This window comes from Rhinolophus ferrumequinum, chromosome 6, assembly GCF_004115265.2.
Source record: "Rhinolophus ferrumequinum isolate MPI-CBG mRhiFer1 chromosome 6, mRhiFer1_v1.p, whole genome shotgun sequence".
In the NCBI taxonomy this organism is placed as follows: Eukaryota; Metazoa; Chordata; class Mammalia; order Chiroptera; family Rhinolophidae; genus Rhinolophus; species Rhinolophus ferrumequinum.
This window is the reverse complement of record NC_046289.1, coordinates 43,416,962-43,432,527: the sequence shown is the minus strand read 5'-3', so window position 1 is coordinate 43,432,527 and position 15,566 is coordinate 43,416,962. Positions and strand designations below refer to the sequence as shown.

Below are 15,566 nucleotides of genomic sequence, written 5' to 3'. Positions count from 1 at the left end.
GTGGCGCCCCTGCTCGCAGCTGTCAGGCGTGCTCGCCCCGCGCGGGCCTCGCACTCGGCCTGTGACTGCGCCGTGCCCGTCGCCCCGCCATGTGCTCTAAGCTTCGGCCTCTGCTCCGAGCCCTTGCACTGCCTCAGGGTCAGCGGTCCAGGGCACACGTCTCCGCGCCCGGGGCCCTGGCGCCTGGCACCTGCTGAGAGCGGGCGCCGCGCGGGAGGGGCCTGCGGGGCCGCGGGTGTGAGCGCAGGGAGCCCGGGAGCGCGGCTGTGCGCGCGCGCGGGGAGGGGCCGCGCCGTCACCCGGAGAGCCCGGCGGATCCCGGACTCCCGCCCGGCGCTCCGCCCGCCGCGCACCTCCGCTCACTGCTTGCGGGGCTCCGGCCGCCGCCGCCGCACGGTGAGTATTCGCGTCCGGTCGCCCGCCGCCCCCGCACCCTGCCCCTGCAGCTTCTTTCGTTTAGTTCCGATTTGGGTTCTTGTGACTGTTGCTTTTATTATTATACCTAAAGACTCCATCGTCTCACTCCTACCTCTGCCCGCCACCCACCTCTTCGTCCTCTCCAAGCTCACCTCTCAAGCCTCAGAAGCGGGCGAGGGCTTTCCGAGCCGCTCTAGACGCTGCGCCTTGTCGCTGCGTACAGCCCTTTGCCCCGGCTTTCCGCTCTAGCTCTCGAAATTCGGATCCATTCCTAGGGCCCCCCTTCTCCTGGCTCCGGGATCCGGCGCCCCCTCCTCCCACTCGGGAAAACCCCGCAGGGACCGCAGACCCTCAGCTTGGGAAAGATGCGCTCGGCTCAGCGCTATCCCTTCACTGCATGCGGGCAGGGCATACTTGCCGATTTCGGGAAACCAAGAAGACATCATCATTTCCCAGAACCGCGGCACCCCTAGGCCACCTCCCCAGCCCTCCTGAAAGCCCCTCAAGGGGGTGAGGAGCTTGTCTTGCTGACCTCTTCGCCGAGTAGTTAGGGCAGTATTTTTGCCTCCTAAAATGTTACAAGGTACTTCAACGCGAAAGGAGGGTCAACTTGTTTCAATTCTATCCACAGAAATAAAGATGAAACAGACAGGTAACAGATAAATAGCTTGATACTTGAAGAAGGTATGAAGACAGATGGGAGAAAGAGGAGGGAGCTGGGAGAGACAGACAGCTCGGGGATGATAAGATCGACAGATGAGGGGCACCTAGACAGAAAGGGCGGGAGACAGACAGAAGGTCCCAGTCTTCTTGATAAAGGCTTTTAAACTCGGATCCCCTGCCCGGCTGGACCTGCTGCCCCTCTGAAAATGGATTTTCCTTTCCTGCCGAGTTTAGGGGAGAGGTCCTTAGGATTGGGCTGCCTGGGCCACAGGAGCTCCTGCAGCCGTGGGCCGGGTAGGAGCCTTCTGTGTCTGAAGACACGTGGCTGGGCCAGGCACCTAGAGAGTCCCAAGCATCAGTCTCCCGGTCTTCCCGCTGCTGAGGTCCGCGGGCACGGCTGCCTCCCTTCCTCAGCCAGCGAGCAAAGCATGGGACGGTCAGCAACTTTTGACCTGGAGCCTTGTAGTGGCTGCAGAGACTGGCCAGGATTCCCTTCAGCCCATATAAGCCAGGATAGCCTGGCCTGAAGGATACTCAGAGAGGAGACCCTCCACCCAAAAAAGGGGAAGCCTAGAGCCCAGAGAGACTGCATTTGGCCTGAGAGAAAATGGCATATCTGAAGAAGGAAAACTTAGGAAGTGGGCAGTTAGACGCGAAGGAGAAGTGGCTCCTAAGAAACTTCCTTGAGAACCTCTCCGTCTCACGCTCTGACCCGGATGGAAACCAGGTTTGGTGTGGAACGCAGCTAAAAATGCAGAAAATGTGTTTAGGAACTGCATGACCCTGGCCCCACTAATGGCTGGAAAGAAAATGGTTTCTATTTCCAGCCGGAATCTTTCTGCCCAAGGAACGCGGGGCACCGGCCTGAGAGGAGAAACTCGAGTTTGTGGAAACCAGTGCTGTTATGCTGGGGAGCCGACTCGGCACGGAGCTGGGTGCGCTGGGGGTCGCACTGAGGCTGGGCGCGAACGGCGTGCTTTGGAGAGAGCTAGTTCAGCACCGCGAACAGCGGTCGCCTCAGCCTTCCCCCGCACCCCCCCACCCCCAGCCTGGAGACCCTCCTATTTTCCCTTCCCCCCCGCCCCCTGCTGTCTGGAGAAGGGCAGTGACCACCCCTCCCCCCACCTCTCCTTTCGCTGTCCCCGCCCGCCCGCGTGCATGCGCGACTGAGCAGAGGGGCGGCGGGTCCCCGAAGTCCGGGTTTCAGGACCGGGGCGGGTAGGGCAAGCTGCGAGGGTGGCCGAAGGCGCACGGATCTCGGCGCCGGGAAGCCTGGTTTCGGCAATGTCTTTGCTGTGTGGCCTTGGGCAAGTCACTCTCCGTCTCTGGGCTCCACTTCCCATTCCGAAAACAGGATTGCGATCCTAGCTGCCGGGGCATTCCTGAGGTCTCAATTACCCCTTCTCCTCCCCCAAACCCCGGAGGCTTTTGTTCCGGCGCCAGCAAGCGTCTGAATAACAAAAGGCGCCCGTCCAGGGGGCGAATGAGCTTGGACTCCCCATTGCCAAGGTTCCCCTGTGCGCCCGACTCGGCGCGCCCCGCTGGGCGGGCCTGAGCCGCGGCGGCGCTGAAAATGGCTCATCTGCTCTCTGCTTTCTCTGTTTCGCAGGAGCGGCGGCATGGAGGCTCTCACCACTCAGCTGGGGCCCGGGCGCGAGGGCAACTCCTCGCCCAACTCGAAGCAAGAGCTGCAGCCCTACTCGGGCTCCAGCGCTCTCAAACCCAACCAGGTGGGCGAGACATCTCTGTACGGGGTGCCTATTGTGTCTCTGGTCATCGACGGCCAGGAGCGCCTGTGCCTGGCGCAGATCTCCAATACCCTTCTCAAGAACTACAGCTACAATGAGATCCACAACCGCCGCGTGGCCCTGGGCATCACGTGTGTGCAGTGCACGCCAGTGCAGCTGGAGATTCTGCGTCGGGCCGGGGCTATGCCTATCTCATCCCGCCGCTGCGGCATGATCACGAAGCGCGAGGCCGAACGCCTGTGCAAGTCGTTCCTGGGCGAGCACAAGCCACCCAAGCTGCCCGAGAACTTCGCCTTCGATGTGGTGCATGAGTGCGCGTGGGGTTCGCGTGGCAGTTTCATCCCCGCTCGTTACAACAGCTCGCGTGCCAAGTGCATCAAGTGCGGCTATTGCAGCATGTACTTCTCTCCTAACAAGTTCATTTTCCACTCGCACCGCACACCCGACGCCAAGTATACGCAGCCTGACGCCGCCAACTTCAACTCATGGCGCCGTCATCTTAAACTCAGTGACAAGTCGGCCACAGACGAACTGAGCCACGCTTGGGAGGACGTCAAGGCCATGTTTAATGGCGGCACGCGTAAGCGGACCTTCTCGCTGCAAGGAGGCGGCGGCGGTAGTGCTAATGGAGGGTCAGGTGGGCAGGGGAAAGGTGGTGCTGGCGGCAGCGGCGGGGGAGGCCCGGGGTGCGGCGCGGAGATGGCCCCAGGCCCGCCGCCCCACAAAAGCCTGCGCTGTGGCGAAGATGAGGCCGTCGGGGCTCCTGGGCCGCCTCCTCCCCACCCGCAGCGGGGACTTGGTCTGGCAGCTGGAGCCGGCGGCCCCGCGGGCCCTGGAGGGCCTGGTGGTGGCGCCGGCGTACGTAGCTACCCCGTGATCCCAGTGCCCAGCAAGGGCTTTGGCCTCTTGCAGAAGCTGCCCCCGCCGCTTTTTCCTCATCCCTACGGCTTCCCCACGGCCTTCGGCCTGTGCCCCAAAAAGGACGACCCGGTGCTAGGTGCGGGCGAACCCAAGGGCGGCCCAGGCACTGGGAGCAGCGGGGGCGCGGGCACTGGCGGAGCTGCGGGCGGCCCAGGAACCGGCCACCTGCCGCCGGGGGCCGGGGCTGGCCCGGGTGGTGGCGCCATGTTCTGGGGTCACCAGCCCTCGGGAGCAGCCAAGGACGCTGCGGCTGTGGCTGCAGCGGCCGCCGCAGCCACTGTGTACCCGACGTTTCCCATGTTTTGGCCAGCGGCAGGCAGCCTCCCGGTGCCGCCCTATCCAGCTGCGCAAAGCCAAGCCAAGGCCGTGGCGGCCGCTGTGGCGGCGGCAGCGGCAGCAGCGGCTGCTGCTGCCGGTGGCGGAGGCCCCGAGCCCCTGGACGGTGCGGAGCCGGCCAAGGAGGGAGGATTGGGCGCAGAGGAGCGCTGCCCGAGCGTGCTGTCCCGTGGGCCGCTGGACGAGGACGGTGTGGACGAGGCGCTGCCGCCGCCCCTGGCCCCACTGCCCCCGCCGCCGCCGCCGCCGCCCGCACGCAAAGGCTCCTACGTGTCGGCCTTCCGGCCTGTGGTCAAAGACGCCGAGAGCATTGCCAAACTCTACGGTAGCGCCCGCGACGCATACGGCACGGGGCCTGCTCGGGGGCCGGGCCCTGGCACGGGGGCCGGCGGCGGCTACGTGAGTCCGGACTTTCTGAGCGAGGGCAGCTCCAGCTACCACTCTGCGTCGCCCGACGTGGACACTGCGGACGAGCCGGAGGTGGACGTGGAGTCCAACCGCTTCCCCGACGACGAGGGCGCACCGGACGAGGCCGAGCCTGGCGCGACCGGCGCGTCCAGCACAGGAGGCGGTACAGACGGCGACCAGCACGCCGGAACCCCGTCTACCACCTCCTCGGGCCCCGACTGCCCCACAGACTCTGCCGACGGCGGTAGCCCTCGCCCCCGGCGCCGCCCGGGGTTACCCCCAGCCAGCCGGTCCGCATTTGGGGACCTGGCGGCCGATGACGTGGTGCGGAGATCTGAAAGGAGCCCGCCGAGTGGCGGCTATGAGCTGCGAGAGCCCTGTGGGCCGCTGGGGGGCCCCGCGCCGGCCAAGGTGAGCCCCGCGCCGACCCCGTTAGTGGCGTCTCCCTGGTTACCCCTCAGCACCGCGGGAGTATGGGACAGGCCCTGATCGGGTGGGGGACGAAAATTTTGCTCTGAGCAGGCGTTCGAGCAGCAGGCCCCGGCTGCTCTCTGGGTAGGCCCAGCCTCGGGAGCGCTGTGGAGCTGGGCTCGCTGGGACCCATGGCTGAGGGTTTCGGAAGATCCGGGGGGAGTGGGAGGGGAAGCTTGAGAAACGTGTGTCCTGTTTTCATTGATGGGGGTGAGGAGGAGACAGGCAGAGACCGTCAGTCACACAGCAGCAGAGAGAAAGAAAAGGGATCTGGAGGAAGAAAGCAGAGGAGAGAGAGGGACCCAAAGCCAGAGAAAAGTGCTGGTGAGGTCGGGTCGGTAGCACTCCCGCCCAGATGGAGATCAGAGCCCCGGGGCAGAGCAGCGGGTAAGAGGAGGGCGGCCTCTCCCCCAAGCCCAGCCACTGCAATACGGGGTCCCCGGAATCGTCTTTCACCCCAACTCATAGTTGTCCCACTCTTCGAATTCCCGCTTTGAGGGTTCGTGGTGGGAAGCTGTCGAGACCGTGTGCGGGGAGAGGGGTTCTCAGGTTGTCCCGGCGGCGAGTTCGGGTGGTGGGGGGTTGTGCGGCTAAGCCGGAACTGTTGGCCATTTGAAAGTGGGTGTTCACTCTTGTACATTTCCATTCGGTCCATTAAAACATGAATCGTTAGCCAGATGCGAAAGGCGTCATTTATGCCGGGGATCAGGCACGGGAGGGAGGGAAGATGTCGCAAAGGAGGTGGGCGAAGAGGGTGGGGGCGGCTTTGAACGGCCCTTGGCTTGGGAACCGCTGTGTATGTCGGATAATTTTCTCGAAGGCGCTAATAATTACCCAGAATCTGCAACAGTGACGTGGCCTCCGAGGGCGCAAGGCTGCGCGGTTTGCGTCACCGCGGCCCCGGGCGCTCCAGTCCCACTGGCGGTCGGACCTCCGCCACCCCCTCAGCATTTCCTCCAGGCCGCCGCGCAAGGTTAAGCGGCTCGCAGCCGCCGCCAAGTGTCCCCTTAACCGCCTGTCATTTCTCGGCCGACGCAGGTGTACGCGCCGGAGCGGGACGAGCACGTGAAGAGCGCGGCAGCGGCTCTGGGGCCGGCGGCCTCCTACCTCTGTACCCCGGAGGCCCACGGTAACGCCCCCAGCCCCCCTGCTGAGGTCGCTGGCCAATGTGATGGGGGGACCGCAGGCAGAGGGCCGGGGCCAGGGGAAGGCTTCGAAGGAAAACGAGAGGAGAAAGAGGCAGAAAAAGCGAGGGGAAGAGGGAGAGGGAAAGAAAAACTATGGGGGGGGGCGGGGAAGAAGGTAGGCGAGAACTCCCAACAACTTCCATCGTCCGCTTACTCAACAACAAGCCGCCCTCTCCACACAAGTAAACGCTCATGTACACCTCATACACTGGGTGGAAACCTTTAAAACCATGCCTGGCCCCCCTTTCAAGCCCTCTCATTTATTCAGCAAGTGTTTTTGGCCGCGAGGTCCCCCGTAGTCAGTCCGGGTCGGGCGGATGATGGGGCGCTTGGCGGTGCGCTTGGGTACCCCTGAAGCTCTGTGGTCGCTGAGGCCCAACGCGGGTGGGGGAGACCTGCACGTGTGCGCGTGACCCAGTGGCTCACCGAGGAAGGGTTGAGGGCCTCGGGAATACGGGCAGGCCGCGCGCAGGAGCGCGGCTTCCCCCCGGTCGGTGGTCACCACCTGGGCCGCGTTCTCCGCGGGAGCGGCGCAGGCAGACCCGGCGGCTACGCGCGCTCGCGGTGCCCCAGTATCTGCTCGCGATGTAGGTCGCTCGTCCCTAGTGGGCCTGGCTGCTTGTATTGCTCTTTTCCAAGGGGCTGGGGAAGGGGCGTGGAACCGGAGAAGAGCAGACCGCGCGCGGGGGAGGGGATGCCCGGCCCAAAGCCTGAGGGTGCGAGCCCAGGCGCACAGCCGGGAACAGCGGCGGCCGCGACGCTTTTAATTAGGGCTCCGGCGCCCCGACCGCGGCAGCTCTGGCCGTATTGGGGTCACGGTTTCTTTGCCTCTCCTTGAAACTCGGTTTATTGCCTTTAAGAGCCAGATAAGGAAGACAATCATTCGACCGCGGACGATTTGGAAACGAGGAAATCCTATCCAGACCAAAGGAGTATCTCCCAGCCAAGTCCTGCAAATACAGACCGAGGTGAGCCCTAGGACCCTCGCGCACCACCCTCAGTCGTGAGCTAGGGCCCAGATCACCCAGGTTCCCACCAGCTTCGACTTATGAGGAAGAGTTTCCATCAAGCGTAAGGGGCTGCGGGTCTCTTCCGGCAGCTGGCAGATAAATATTTAAACAGCGCGGGCAAAGTGCAGGACAAGTTTACTGAGTTGGTTCCCTCTTTGGTGGGTTTGTGGCTCTTCCGGGCAAGAGAAGAGGGCATATCAGAAATAAATGAGGGACACCATCACCCACATAAAACAGGTCAAAGGGCACTTCCTGCCCTAAGATAGCCTGTCTTCCTTGGGTTCACTCTCCTACAGTGGGTCAATCTCTAAAATGATGGCTACACCCCTAAAATGATAGCTTGAAAGGTCGGTAGTACTGGATGCCTGTAACTGTCTCCTCTAAAAGCAGAGGGTGTGGAGTAGCTTCCTGACTTAGCACAGTTCCAGGGAAACTCACTTCTGCACTCCCAAGGCCTCTCCCAGGACAGAATCCCTCTTACCTGCCCTTGTATCCCAGGCGAAGATGGGCTCACCCTGGATGTCACAGGAACTCAGCTAGTGGAGAAAGATATCGAGAACCTGGCCAGAGGTGAGGTTAAATCTGTGAAATGGGACTACACTGTGCTTGGGGGTGTTGTAGAGGGGTTTTATTCCTGTAGGAATGAGTGTGAGAAGACAGGGCTCTTGGGAAATCGGTTTTCACTGAACAGAAAGGATAACCCCTTGGACACATTATCCTGACATAGAGGTGTGTATGTGGGTATGAGGTGGCAAGAGGGAACCAACCCCCCAGAGGTTCATTGGAAGTTTGGGTTCCCAAGGCCAGGCCTGTCTGAATAGACCAGTGAGAAAGAGAAATAAGTAATGAGCTTCAGAACTTGATGCATGTGGACAATCAGACAGGACAATCTGGGTCTCCCAAACTCACTGAAAATCATGACTTTCTGAATAGCAAGATTCCTAGGAGGCATTTACTTTAGGAATGTCTGAGAGGTTAATTTTTTCCTGGAATTAATGCATAATTAGCCACCCCACCCTAAATGGGATGAAGATGCTGTTTATTTGCAGAATAGGATCCTGCTGTTGTTGCTCAGCCTGCAAGGGGGAGAGTGTGACTTGAGGCACAGAGGAAGGGAGCCTCTACAACCACTTTGCTCCCCTATCTCCCATTTTTTGTGTTTTCTGAGCACCTTCTAGGGAAGGATTTCTCAGAGAGCCTCCCCACGGAGAGGACCAGGATACCAGTAGTTCTGTGGTCAGGGCAGCCCCCTGCCACTTCTTTGGAGCTGGTTTCTGAGGTCACTAGCAGGGCTTTCCACACTTACCTGCTCCCCTCTCCCCCAAACCAGCCTAGGGCTTGCAAATTGGTGTGAGGAGAGAGAAAAGCATCAGTGGTCTTTCACTCTTCGTAGTTACAGATTTTACAGGATTTGCAATTACCTTCAAAATCATTGGTGCTTTATATAAGTGTTCTTAGTATGGATTTAGGGTCTGGGGATCTCCTGAAATTGCAAACTATTGTGAGTAGATGTATTTTTCCAGGGTGGGGATCCAAGCCTTTGACCAGATTTTCCCTGCTCTGTATTATTGAAGGGAGGGATTAGGTCTGTCTTTTAAAGGGGTAAATCGAGTCCTCCTGGGCCAGCCTCTAGGTTAGGAAGTTAGGAACCACTAAAGCTAAAGCAGATGCCACACTGGTTAGTGCCTTGGTGTGGAACATAGGTTCTACCATCCTGAATTTGATTCTTCTGGCCAATCTATCTCCTAGCCCCTTTTCCTTGCCCAACTTCTTTGGAAGCGAATGAGAAAACTGAGTGCTGAGGGCCTCTACCTACCGGCCCCACTGTAGGGGACTCCTATCTCAGGGCTATTGGTCAGGGCAGGATCTGGGTCCCCCTGTGCCTCCGGAGGCCTGCACACACCCCTCCTTTACCTTCCACTCTCCCCCTTCACAGAAGAATTGCAAAAACTGCTCCTGGAACAAATGGAGCTCCGCAAGAAGCTGGAACGAGAATTTCAAAGTCTCAAAGGTACCCCCATCCCCGACCCTCCTCACCGACCCCACTCCCACTCATCGCCAGAACTTCCTTCACGCAGGCTCGGCCTCGTTCCGGGACCCCAATGTAGGCAGCTGCGTGCCCTGCGGAATCCGCCGAACCCTCCTTTCCTGGGGTTTCCCGCTAGGCCAAAGACTCAGGAGGTGGGGGTGGGGATGGAGAGTGGGGAAATAGGGCCGAGGGAGGGGGCTGTGCGTAACAGCTCTCACTTAATCAATTTGCACAGATAATTTTCAGGATCAAATGAAGAGGGAATTGGCTTATCGAGAAGAAATGGTGCAACAGCTGCAAATTGTCAGAGGTAAGACGGGAGTCAGGTGAGCGCGTGCACGGGCAGTAACTGCCTCTTGTCTGGCAGGAGCCGCAATGTTGGCTCAGTCATTTGGATTTAAATTGAAGGTAATTTAACAATTATTTTTTTTTATTTAATATCCTTTGTATACTCTGATTAGCCTCAGAATGTCAAGCAAGCCCAGCAAACGGCTTGCAGGCATCATTACATGGAGTGATTGAACTTCTTATCGCGGCAATTTCCATGGTTTCTAAATTAAAAATCGAGGCGTAAAATTACCTGGGAAGTAATGCCTAAGTTTGCTTTAATTTTGGTTAGATCCGTCTGCCTTTAAGCGCCATCCCAGGCCATTTCCTCCCTCTGCCAGGCTGCAGTGTGGAGTGTTGATGCCCCCTCCTTCCGTCCCCGGACTTATTTTTGCAAGGGGGTGAGAACTCGGGAGAGGGTGAGGCCCGGGCCGTGACCTGGGCCGGCCTGAGGGTGGTCTCATTTCCTCACCGGCCCCTCCCCATGTCTTCCAGACACTCTGTGTAACGAACTCGACCAAGAGCGGAAGGCGCGCTATGCCATCCAGCAGAAGTTAAAAGGTGCGGAAGCCGGAGAACAAAGATAAGGAGGGGGTGCCAAACGCTGGCTGTGCTGGCAAATGAATGAACGATTGAATGATTGAATGAATGAATGAATGAATGAATGAATGAATGAATGAATGAATGGCGGGGCTAGTGAGAGGGGAAGGCCAAGTCTACATGGATCAGAAGCTGAGAGGAGGGAAATAGGATCTTTTAATTTAATGCGGAAATGATTCTAGAACGGTGAGATAGGGAGAAAGAGCCCGTTGGGCTTTGGGGATTGGAAAACCTGCCAGTCGGCCCCAAATCTGGTCTTGGGCAAGTGGACTTCCCTTTTTGTGCCTCAGTTTCCTCTTCTGTAAAATGGGGTTATTGAACCAGAGCAGTAGTTCTGAATCGCCAGGATCTTTCTCCTACCCTCCTACCTTCTTCTGATTTGCTGGCTTGAGAACCCCTGAGCTAGAAGCGGGTGGGTGAGATCCCGGCGTGCAGGGGGAAGGGGACGGGTGGACCGCGACGGGAAAGCTAGGCAGGCGAGGCACCCAACGTGGCCCGCCCGACTGTCTCTCTAGAAGCCCACGACGCCCTGCACCACTTCTCCTGCAAGATGCTGACGCCCCGCCACTGCACTGGCAACTGCTCTTTCAAGCCCCCGCTGTTGCCCTAGGGCCGGCACCGCCGCGCCCACGCGCCCTCAAGCCATGCTGCTCTCTTCTTGTAAATACCCGCGGCCGCGGCGGCCGAGAGCGAGGAACAAGCCATTCGGACCGGACCGATGTAAATACAAGCCTCCCGCCTGCCCGCCCTCTTCACGGGCGCCTCGGCCTTGCCCGCCCCCTTCCAGGCGCGGGAGCCCAGGGCCCTGTCTCTGTTTCCAAGTGTAAATACCACTTCGCCCCTCGGTTGAATTCCAGGGCATCGGACCTCATGGGGTTAATTGGACAGAAGGGAGTAAGAAAGGGGAGAAAGGGGCCTCTCCCCCCCTACAGCCTCGTACCCCCAATTGTGATTACAATGTAGCAACTTCGCTGGCTCTGGCCCCGCGCTCCCCGTCCTGTCCACTGCTGAAACTTGTTCCTAATGACAAAGTGGCTATGTGCAATGGATATAAGTGTACTGTGAGTCTCTTGATTCAGTATTGGGTTCACTTTAATTTATTTACGCTGTAAGTTAATTTTGCTTCCTTCTCTTGGACCTACTTGCTGTCCTGTTTTGCAGTCCCCTTTGGGTTTTGCTTTGTTTATTTTTTGTTGTAACCTCTTGATGTAACAGCACTTTAAGAAGGGCGACAACTGACTCACGAGATGGAGACCACCTTGAGCCTGTTTGGGGAGACCACCCTGTATCCGTGACTTTTGTTTTGTTTTTAATAAAAAATAATCTGTCACTTCCTGGGGCTGTGGAGGTGGGAGTTTGGAGGAGATGGCGGGCGGAGGCAGGCTGAGGGCTGCGCAGCATGTGGAGCGTGAGGACCGCAGCACTAGTTCTGGGGCGCCGGGGATGAGAACCGCGCCGGCTCAGGTGGGCAGTAGCGAGCGACTGACCTCTCCACCAATCCTTCATACACACCCTCTTGCCGCACAGGCCAACCCCTCCCCGCGTTTAGGACTCTCACTTGGGCCCCGGCCGGGGAAAAAGGACAACGACGGCATGGTTCCTGGCGCTCTGCTCTCCTGGTCTCTGACTTCCCTCGAGCGCTCACAGGGGACGACAGAGTTTATTTATGCCATTTCTACGCCCGTCCCATCGGGGAAGTCACCTCCAGGTCTCTGAGAGACCGGGCGCTGCCCGGAATCCCAGGTTCAACCAGAATTGCCAGGAGGCGCGGACTCCGAGGGCCTGGCCCGGGAGCACTGGGCGGGGTGAGGGAAGAGGTAAGCAGGACGGGGCTGGGCGGGGCAGGCCTGGAACCGCAGGGCGAGACTGAACGCAGGGGTACAGACTCCTCGCCTGCCCGGCCTCTACCAGAAGGGAAGGAGCTCTGGCGGTTTAACATTCCGTCCATTTTAGTCGGAGTGGGTTTGCGGACCTGGTGGAGCCCTAGGTTTAGTGTCAAGCCCGCCCGCCGCGGGTGTCCCGGTCGCTGCTCTCGCCAGGCCCCTACGGGTGGTGGTAGGGCGTCCCGGCCACGGTTGCTGCGGCCTCACATGAACGTGGGCCTCTTGGAGGCCTCAGTTTCTACAGTGCACCTGCGGTGGGGCTACAGGTAAAGGATGGAAACTGCAGCGCACTTTTTGGGGTGGGGTGCGGTGGGGAGGAAAGCTTGGGTGGCGTGGGAGAGTGCACCGTATTGGGAACCATGCAGCCCTGGCTTCCAGTTTCACCTCCTCGGCTGACTAGCAGGGGTGTTGTGTGGCGCCTTTTGTGCTTCCTAGGCCTCCGTGTCTCTGTAGAATAACATTCAGGCCCCTCTCCCTGCGGCATGTGGCAGCGCTCTAGGAGGTAAGCAGAGCGCAGAGCGACAGCTGTCCGCGGCTGAGACCAGCGCCCAGCGGACCCCGCCCTCCAGATACACCCCGGCTCTCCCTGAGAGTCCGTCTTGGGGCCTCGAAGGGCGACTGACTTGGAGACCCTGGAGGCGGGGGTGCAGTCCTGCGCCTCCAGGAGAGCACCTCGGGTGGAAAAATTTGGTGCGGGTAGTTTAGAGGGCCTGGGATGGAGATGGCAGTGTGCGTGCTCGGGGCCACCCGGAAGGAGTGCAGGCCGAGAACCCGACCACGCGGTCAAGACAAGAAGCCAGTCCCCAAGGCATCCTGCGCTGGGCCTCGGTGTCTTCAAGCCCCGGGATATTCCGAGGGCTAGACACAGAAGGGACATGAGAAAGAGAATGGCACTGAGGGCGCCGGGTAAACGGTGAGGCGTCGGGGAGGGATGAAGTGGCCTCGGGACGCACGATCTTCCCGCAAGGCCCCTCAGGGAGCAGAAACATTTCCTGTGGGCTGAACGGACCACATCAGTCTTAAGTATACCAAAGGTGAAATTGAGGCCCAGAGAGGAAGTGACTTGCGTCCCCAGGCGTCCGCGAGGCAGGGGGAGCTGGAACAGGGCGGGGCAGCGCGGCTGTGGGAAAGTGCATGCGCCTTCCCCCCTGCGTCAAGGCATCTTTGGAAGCCGCACTTTCCTTCTTGGTAAAATGCGAAAAGTTACTATCCAGGCAGGAAGTTCTGTGGCTGTGGCCCACACGCAAGAACCTAGCAAGCACTCCTTTTTCACCTTTCCTTTCCGAATTCCCCAAAGTAGAGAAAAAAGCCGTAGGCAGCTGGGGCCTGCCGGAAAGGGCGCTCCATATGGCCGGAATCTCTGAGGACTGGAGGTGTAGGTGGATCCGACCCAAAAAACTGTCGCAAAAACCCTCCTGGGCTGCGTGTCCCATCAGAAGTGGTTTGTTCTCCCCCAAATGTTAATAACCAAACGATTGGTATGGATGTAATTATCAATAATTATACGAATTATTGCCGATTGCGGGGCTCGCAGCTACTTTAATTAGTTTACCAGATTCTAATTAAGTTAAATGAAACAATTAATAGGGAAAATATGCTTAAAAAAACAAAAACAAAAACCCAGGACGTTTAAAGTCTATTTCTCGCCACAACGTTGCCACCTTACGACACATTTTAGGCATTACAGCCAGCGTCCGAAGGCCCCAGACTAAGACGCCTTGTCTTAGGGAGAAAAAATGGGGCTTGGGGAATTGGGAGCGGACTGTGGGGGACAGAATGTCCTCCTGGCTGTTCTTTCGGGGATGTTTGGTTCCGCACCCCTGGCCCCTGGAGGTGCTCATAGGAGGTCTGGCTCTGGAGTCCGCGATCTAGGGGTAAAGAACTAGGAAAACCATTCTCCTTCAACCTCCCACTCCTTTTTCGGCAGAGGAACTCCAGGTCCCTGAGGGGAGAGGTGCGGTGAGACAGGTGGTCTCTAGCTTCACCTGTCCCAGCAAATCCAGGGGGAGAAACTGAGGCAATGGTGGAGATAACATTAGGTTGCTTGCTTTTTCACTCCCCTGGGAGAAACCAGTAGATCGCTCTCCACCTTGGTTTCCTCTGTAAATCACGGTAACCTGTTGGGAAAGACACCTGAAAGGCCCCTGGGTTCCTGGGACTAATCTCTGTGTTCCCCTGGCACTTGTTCATGAGGCTAACAGGATATTCACCTCACTGAGTTATCCTTGGTTGTGTCTATTTCCTGTAGGACCATAAATACCCTGGCAACAGGGGCCACATCTTATTCTTCCTGGTGACCTCCAACATAAGGCTCAGTGCATCACAGGTGCTCAAGGGTTGTCTAGATGAATGGGTTCTAACTCGGGTGCATCTAAATGCTGGAAATGTCTGGGGGAAGGAATCCCTAGGTACTTTTGGACAAAAGCTACTGGGAAGCAATTAAGCTCATTTGCATAGGGTTAATTAAACGCAGGCCTTCTCCTCAGAAGATCTTTCATCAATAGGATTAGTTTGGGGGGCAGGTGTCAGGTAAGTGATAGCCTATAATAGGAAAACTTTCTTCCTCTTGTAACTTCTTGCCAAAGAGGGTGCTCCTTCATTCCCTCACAGTTTTGCCAGGTCTCTGGGCACATTCTTGTCAACCTATTCCCAGCTACCTTTATCAAAATATAGTCGATACTTTGTATAAATGCGACTCATTTTGAATTCAGAACACCAATAAAGGCAGAACTGGGCCTGCAGGTGCTTTCCATTAAATCTAAACAGCCTTATCTCCGACTCTCCACCTGGGAAGGTGCATAGTGTTTAAGTGCACAAACTCTACGATCAGATTTCCTGAGTCTCCATCCCTTCTCTGCCACTGACTAGTTCAATGTGTGACATTGATCAAGTTGTTGACTCTCTGTACCTCAGCTTCCTCATCTATAACATGAAAAGGGGGGAAAGAGTAACTACTTCATAGAACTGTGCAGAGCCAGGAGAGTCAGCCAGGTCTCTGGCTTTTCCAAGAATAGGAATTGCCTGTCTTTCCTCATTTCTGGTCTGAGACAACGGTCATGCCAAGAGTTTTCTTTAGAAGGAGAGGGAGCCACATCCACATTGGTCGTTTCCTTGTTTGGCATCCCAGAAGGAGACATTTAAAACCACTCACCCAATTGCCCAAGTGGCCTCCAAAGAAGAACTAGGCATCGTTGGGGGAAGAAACAAATCCCCAAAGATTGTCCTCTAACTCCATGCATTGGAGGCCGTGAGCCGAGGAGGAGGCGCAACGAGCAGGTCCCACAGACCCCTATTCTCGGCTGTTACCTGGAAAGGATCATTTCACCTTCACTGAAGAGAACAGAAATGGATCCCTGATGGAACGCCGCGCGGCTGCTCCGAACGCCCGCGGGGAGAGTACTCGCCGCTGCCCCCGGGAGGCACTGGGGCTCCACCTCTGACTGCCAGCCCTGGCAGTGGAGGCAGAGCCTGGGAATCATGCGACTGCAGGAGGCCCACCGACTGGGCTCCCAGAGGCTGCAGGGACTGCCGGGCACCAGCAAAGCGTGTGCATCAACGTTTTTCTC

At 58.2% G+C, this 15,566-nt stretch overlaps 1 protein-coding gene across 1 annotated transcript; it reads left to right on the top strand.

Moving 5' to 3' along the window:
* Positions 1-306: 306 nt before the first annotated feature.
* SKOR1 (SKI family transcriptional corepressor 1) lies at positions 307-11,459 on the top strand. Its single transcript, XM_033106986.1, has 9 exons — positions 307-396; positions 2,690-4,904; positions 6,003-6,093; positions 7,012-7,119; positions 7,660-7,731; positions 9,098-9,172; positions 9,426-9,500; positions 10,013-10,078; positions 10,633-11,459. The coding sequence occupies exons 2-9, from the start codon at positions 2,700-2,702 to the stop codon at positions 10,725-10,727; spliced, it is 2,787 nt and encodes a 928-aa protein (XP_032962877.1). The 5' UTR covers positions 307-396; positions 2,690-2,699; the 3' UTR covers positions 10,728-11,459.
* Positions 11,460-15,566: the final 4,107 nt, after the last annotated feature.

Bases quoted from the DNA above. Each gene is read 5' to 3' on its own strand.
- SKOR1 (XM_033106986.1), top strand. From the start codon at position 2,700: ATGGAGGCTCTCACCACTCAGCTGGGGCCCGGGCGCGAGGGCAACTCC. The intron at 7,732-9,097 runs GTGAGGTTAAAT...CCCCCTTCACAG, and splicing joins TATCGAGAACCTGGCCAGAG to AAGAATTGCAAAAACTGCTC. The intron at 9,501-10,012 runs GTAAGACGGGAG...CATGTCTTCCAG, and splicing joins ACAGCTGCAAATTGTCAGAG to ACACTCTGTGTAACGAACTC.